At 34.8% G+C, this 7,042-nt stretch overlaps 1 protein-coding gene across 1 annotated transcript; it reads right to left on the bottom strand.

Moving 5' to 3' along the window:
* Positions 1–36: 36 nt before the first annotated feature.
* Positions 37–771, bottom strand: LOC118345293 ((+)-neomenthol dehydrogenase-like; the record flags this gene model as incomplete). Its single annotated transcript, XM_035686950.1, has 2 exons — positions 37–228; positions 598–771. Coding segments are annotated over 2 exons (366 nt in total), but the record flags the coding sequence as incomplete, so codon positions are not given.
* Between the last annotated feature and the right edge of the window lie 6,271 nt (positions 772–7,042).

The following is a 7,042-nucleotide window of genomic DNA, read 5'->3' as shown; positions in this document are numbered from 1 at the left end:
GCACAGTTGATGTAGAAACTTCGATATTTGTTTTGCCAGAATTCTCGTGTAGGCATTCATGGCTGCTTTTGAGACTGTATAGGCAGATAGAAAAGTTGGCCACCCTTTGGATGCCAGAGAACCTTCTGTAAAATCTTTTAGAAACACCTTCAACACCTCATCCATTTTTTCTTCAATTAGGTTTTCAGCATCACATAAAATTCCTTCAATCCATTTATTTTGAATGCTCTAAAACAGACAAGCAAAAAAGTTTTTTAAAAAATAAATTGATATAAGATTAAAAACAAAAACAAAAAAACATAATGTACAAAAGCCAAATAATCCAAAAGGCTAGTTACTTTTCAACATTTTCCCGAAGTGAACTCAAGTTAATAAATAATTGTTGACTAGTAGATTCAGCATGATCAGATAATGAGATGAATTAACCATGGTATGAGTTTCACTCATTTTACATTGATCTAAAATTCAATTTGAGTCATCTGCTATAGGTCCAACTTACCCGAATTTCAAGCCTTCCTAAGCAAAGTAAAACTCTGTCAAGTTTCTTTAGAAGGTGCTAACAATGTGTTTCTAAAGTAGAATGTGCTACTTTCATACCTCTAACTTCTCCATGGACGATGAAATGTTAACAATCCTTGGTGAACTAGACAATTGAAGGACAAAAATGAGTGTCTCAACCATTCTTCTAGCACCATAGTAGTTTGTTTGCAAGGATTCTTCTGCTAACTCATAATTCTGAATCAGTGTACTCCGATCAATTCTTGCTCCTGCCTGCAACAGTACCAAGAAGTCAATCTCCTAGGTTACTATCACCAAGTATTGTGAAGACCATGGTAGACTGCAGCAATCTATGGAGAAAAGAGAGAATCACTCTCCAAAAGACTATTTAAAACATAGCCTAAAAGATGCCAAGTTTTCTAAAGGAAAAGTAGGTGTTTAACAAAAGATATAAAAGGTAAAAAGCATTTCCATGTTAGTGCATTGCAAAATCTGATTGTCCTTAATTCTTCTTAGAAACTCTAATGTAAACAACAAGATGGAGTCCAACCATGATAAGTGAGGGCTCTTTATAAATTATAGGTTCCTTCGCTTTTTCAAAATAAAGAAGAAAAAATTAAATAAAAACAAAAGATGGAATGCAACCATGACATTCAAACAATAGTTGATCAAAAACACTGTAAAAACTAAAAGAGTTGTTCAACCATGGCTGGCACCATTTTTGCCACCCCTAATCTTTAAAACTTGAATTCTCTAATCATCTACTAGCAAAACTTGTCTAGTTTTACACCTGTCTGCATTGGGGCACAACTCATTCATTTGTAATCTAGTGAATTTTGTTTAAATTTGAAATGAGCAATAGCAGTCTTTTCCTCTTAATTTGCACTTATTCCTCTTTGAACTTTGTTGCAAAATGATCCTAAATCGAAGAATTAGGGTGGCGAAACTTGAAAAGAGTCCACTTATGAGATGTAAACTTTTTCAAAAAACTTTGATATGATTCTTCTTTTTTCTAAACTATGGCATATGCTCATCTCTAAACAAATATCCAGAGAATAAATAAGCAAGGCTTTGGCCGTTCCCAACCTAACCCATGAAATCCACGAAAAACATCAACCAAAATTTATGAAAATCAACATCCAAGACCCACGAAAATCAGCAACCAAACACACATCGAAAAAAGGGGCTTCGTCGATTCATGGGTATGTCTAAGTTGTCCCTACAACAATTAAATTTGAAATTAAGACCAATCAAATGAGCATGAGTAATAACACAACATATTATAAGCAAAAGCAATATTATAGCAATATCAAAGGTAAGAGAGATTACCGGATCCAGGCTAATCACTAACCGCCTCCTCGTTAGTCTCCACAAAGTCTACCACATTTGGAATATAAATTTGCTTCCCTTTAATCTAATTTGTAAATCAATGCCTCCACAGTAGTAGAAGATAATAAACTCTGAAATGGATCCAATATGCACCCCTCGATGCTGAAAGCCGACTTTGAGGCCACAGTGGTTAGGATACTTGATAACATTGACCTTCCACCAAGATAATATATAAAAACCCTACGTAAATGGGTGCATCTCCGCTGCCAAGTACCTATCCAACTCCGACTGTGTGTATGTTGGGAGACGAAGCTTGACAACCTGCCCTGCCCCAACCTAACCTACGCTTTTTCCTCATCCCGACTTCGGGAGGAGGTGATGCGGTAGGTGTAGGTGCTCGCATATTACTACTCCTAAATGCGGCAAACTCATCAAATAATCTTTTAAGGATTACCCTTACCATTACTGCAATATGATCGACCCCATGCCTTTCAGTTCACCGATTTCAATCCATACACCATGCATTAATTTTGTACTGGGGGGTCTAGAACAATAGCCACATATAGGAAAATGTTTAGTCTACTCAAATCTCCCCAATACTTGCCATACTTAGTTTGCATGCTCATTGTCATTTCCCACAATCTAGTTTGTTAACTTCTGCACATTTCATCTAATTCTTCTTTCACCTAATTTACTTGCTGAAAAAATTCATTGGATGTAACATATAAAGAACCGAAAATGGTGCTTGTGACCTCGTTGAAAAGCAACCCAATTATCATCATTAGGCTTACCCAATCCCTCCTCATTATTAAAATGGTTGACATATTGTATGTCCTCCTCACTCAATAATTTAAAGGCCTTTTTAAACTCCTAGGCCATCTCCAACATCAAGAAAGTTGAGTTTCATCTTGTAGGAACATCAATACACAATCATTTCTTGCATTCAATACCCACAGCCCTTACAATAACCTTGAATTTATTAAGTCTAGCCGGTGAGGATTTCACAAATCTCACCGCAATTCTAACCCTTGCAGCTAAATTATGCACATCTTTCAAATTGTCACTCATAATAAGATTTAGAATATATGTAGCATATCTCACATGTAAATACTCACAACCCATGATTGTCTTATTTTTCTCTTTGAGATTAGTCTTAAGATACCCCAAAACGGTATTGTTAGAAGATGTATTATCAACCGTTACTGTCACTACTCGCTCCAACCTCCACTTATGTATTGAAACCTCCAAGGCCTTTCCAATGGTTTCACCCTCGTGATTGGCAATTTGAAAAGATTTTTTTTTTTGTTTAATTGCCAATCACAATCTACAAAATTTGCCGCAAACACATATAATTAACATTTTGGATTGATATCCATGTATCAGTCGTGAGACAAACTCTTTCACCCCACATTTGGCTTCTCAACAATTCTCTATGTACACCATATAGTTTCATAATATTATTCGCTATTGTGTAGGGAGAATGAATGTCAAACCCAGGTTCCAAGTACTTAGAGTATGCTTGGAACCCTTTACCCTCCACAAACCAAAAGGGTAGCTCGTCTACTATGACCATACGAGCTAGATATCTCCTACACTCTTCTGGATCATACTTCATAAACCTCTTCAATGTTCCCCCCTCCCACTACTCCCATCTGCCATTTTGTTAAGTCCAATCTCTTGTCTAGCTTGACTATTTTCTTATAAAGAATGTCTAATTGGACTCTTTTGGCATTATTCTTCTAACTGGACCTTCAATTCCATGTACCTGTCTACTGTAGTGACATTCATACACTTTACCACAATGGTTACACTTAGCTTGGGATTATTGGGGTCACCACTCTCTATTTTAGTCAAGTGAGATGACACAATTGAAATTGTTTTCTTACTTGGTGGGCCCATGGGTGTAGAGGTAGGGTTATGGGTAGTGGTAGAGGGTTGATAGGGTCAAGAGAGCTATCACTAACGCTAGTGGTTGGATTTGGCTCACTATCCATTCTCGTTGACTCACAAAAGTCTGACATGATGCAAAAGTCACACAACAATTAAAATAATATAGTTATGAACATCAAAATAGTTTTGGGGTATTAGCTTTGGAACCCCAAACTATTTTTTTGAAACCCCAAAATAGATTGGAGTTTTGATATTGAAACCCCTGACAGTTTGGGGTTTCAATTTTGAAACCCTAGATTTAATTTAGGGGTTTCAATATTGAAATCCCTAAATTAATTTTGGATTTTGGAATGAAACCCTATATTTTTACATCACAAATCTCTCCACAACACACAAATTACAACCTCATCCTCCAAATCCATTCATGAATCTCATCCTCCATAGCCCAATCTGAAACATCCATTGTAAAACTCAAAATTAATTTAGCCTTTTAGGGTCCTCAGGATACTTACAATGGGTAGGAGAGAGAGACACACAGACTCAGCGAGGGTGATGGTGAGAATGAGAGAGAGTGGCCTGGGTGTGAGAGAGAAATGAGAGAACTCAGAGAATGAGAGATGGGAGAGTCGACAAGGGGGGTTTGGCCTCTATCGCCCCTGCACCCGTTTACAAAGTTAAAAAAACCTTTCGAATATAATTTTTAGTATTATTTTTGTTTTGAAGATTGAAAAAATTGTATTGATTTTTATATTTTATTTTGAAGTTTGTTAAAATTGTATTGATTAAATAAAAAAGTTGAAGATTTGAAATTAAAAAGTATTTTGTGTAGGGGTGAAGGTCCAGACTAAAATCACCCCTAGTTGGTCTCGGTCCATAGTGTCCAAAATTCAGTTTTCGGTCTAATCCCAATGTGTAGTTTTTCTCTAATCTATCACCATTGATCATATAAAATGGAAAATAATATATGCTATCAATTAGCTAATATATTATACGATAAATCATATGATAATATATGTTATTACATGTAGATACATACTATAAGTAAAGTACTAAGTTAGTAACTATTAACATCATAAATATAATTATAACTATTTTTTTTAATGAGCTAGTTACATAATCCACATTAAAGAGCTCATTTAATTTTGATTTTACTAATTTAATTAATTTTTTATATTAATTTATCTACCAAAAAATGAAAAGAAGAAAAAAATTTTCCAAACTCATATGGACCGAATAAGACCGATTGGACTGACCGGACCGATAGCTAATTGTCCGTTCCGGTTCAATCTTTATGGGTAGTCAGTTCGTAACATTGGAGCGGACCAATTCTACATCTAGTTTGTTTTTTAAATGATATTTGAGAAAAAAAAACTCTAAAAAATTTTAATTTCTCGTCTCATTATCCAAACATGTCAGACCATTGGTCGTAACAGAGTAATGAGATTAGAAAAGATAGAATGCGCGAGAAAAAAAGTTTGGACGCTTGAACTTGTAAATGTGAAGAAAAATAATAAATTATAAATCTTCTACAATTATTTTATAATGTTATTTTAAATAAAAACATATATATAAAAATAAAATTATTATTTTTAAAGCAACAAAATTATTTTTAATGAAATAGCTCGATTGCGTTGGCACGTAACTGTAACTCTGCTTTTATATTTTTATATTAGATTATACCATACATTACATTTTTATCTCATAATCATCAACTTCTTTTCTAAAGTGGTGATAAAAAGGGTATAATAAATTGAAATAAATATATAATATATGATACTTTTTTCATAATCATTTTGCATTTAATTGGTTTATCATTAATCATATATTCTCAATAAAAGGAAGAATGAGTTTGTGAGTTCTAACGTTCAGAGACGTTCACTCTGCAGAAATAAAAGTTTTAAAAATACAAGTCATCACAACCACTATGAGGCATACGTGCAACTGCGTTCTCAATATATTATCATGAAATTGTAAATATCCTTTGGCAAACTAAAAGAAGAAAAAATCAGTCAAGGAAATTATGAGAATAAAAAATAAAACTTAGTCCCAGTTTGGATTAGAAACTCATCTCAATTCATCTTATTTTATTATTACAATTTTTTCAAATTCTCACACAAAATATAATAAACAATTCAAAATTTTCTAATCTTAAAATAATAATAATATTAAAAATAATATTCTAATAATATTTTATTCAACTTGCAACTTTCATCTAAAATCATCTCATTTCATTTCACTATCCAAACGAAGCCTAGTTGTCCAAAAGAGATGGGACTCATTCCTTTGAGTGACTGATTTTTGGACAGTGGTATGCGTGTTCCCTTCCCTCCAAATGATCGACCAAAACTTGAAACATTTCCGATGGAGTTGTCTTTGTCATGAAACCGATTGTGTTCTTACCTCCTATCGACACAAAATTCAAGCTTTGTAATGGTGGCACAATAGCATATGGAATGAAGCCTTAAAATGGGAAACAGGAAGATTACACTCCTCAACACTTCAATATCGTACCTGGTTGTGGAACAAACACTAGGCCCCGAACTGCATTATAAGGAATTTCACATATAATTGTTGAGATCTATTTAGCCATGGCTGAGATCTGGAAAGCAGAAAGAACAATTCCTCCCAAATGAGTTGTTGAGATAATTTCTAACTTCCGGCATCTCCAGAAGAACATGTTAGGGTGCTGTTGAGGATTTGTATGACGTAAATGAGTATGGGGAATTAATGACTAGTAATCGTTGTGGTGTATGGTAGATTTGCGTATGAGCTGTTTGTAAAAATGAAGAAATGAAAATAAGGAAGATGAAGATGATAAAAGAAGATCACGCCTTGGGTATTCGAGGTTCCAATTCCTCCAAAGAAACACTACAGTACTGCTCAATGTTTGTCCGAATACCCACTGCCCAGTCCCTGCCCAGTCCCTTTACAGCCATCATCCTAATGGAATTTGGTGAAAAAGACACACTTGACCCTTAACAAACTACTTCTAGAACTTGCCAATTAAAAGAGACATAGACCACATTTTATTACAATGCAAAATGAAGGAACGTAAAATAAATGCCTAGCTTTATCCTTATTAGAACGGCACTGTATGGCTGGCCATCAAACGGCACCGCATCAGCCTTAACTTCATCACTTCAAGACTTCACTTCGACACACTTAGTTCTGCCCGACACCATTTGTTGCTTCGTCCACCTTTGCCTACTCTGGTCTACACCTTCTAACCTTCCCGAGCTGGACCATAACAGAACATCAAGCATTTTATCTCAAGCAAACAATCTAGATGATAAAATGATAATGACGGGGAAAGAAGTTCCTAAAA

The sequence above is a fragment of the Juglans regia genome, unplaced genomic scaffold (genome assembly GCF_001411555.2).
Source record: "Juglans regia cultivar Chandler unplaced genomic scaffold, Walnut 2.0 Scaffold_21308, whole genome shotgun sequence".
Taxonomy (NCBI): Eukaryota; Viridiplantae; Streptophyta; class Magnoliopsida; order Fagales; family Juglandaceae; genus Juglans; species Juglans regia.
Note: the sequence above shows the minus strand (reverse complement) of the source record. Positions and strands in the feature narration are given on the sequence as shown.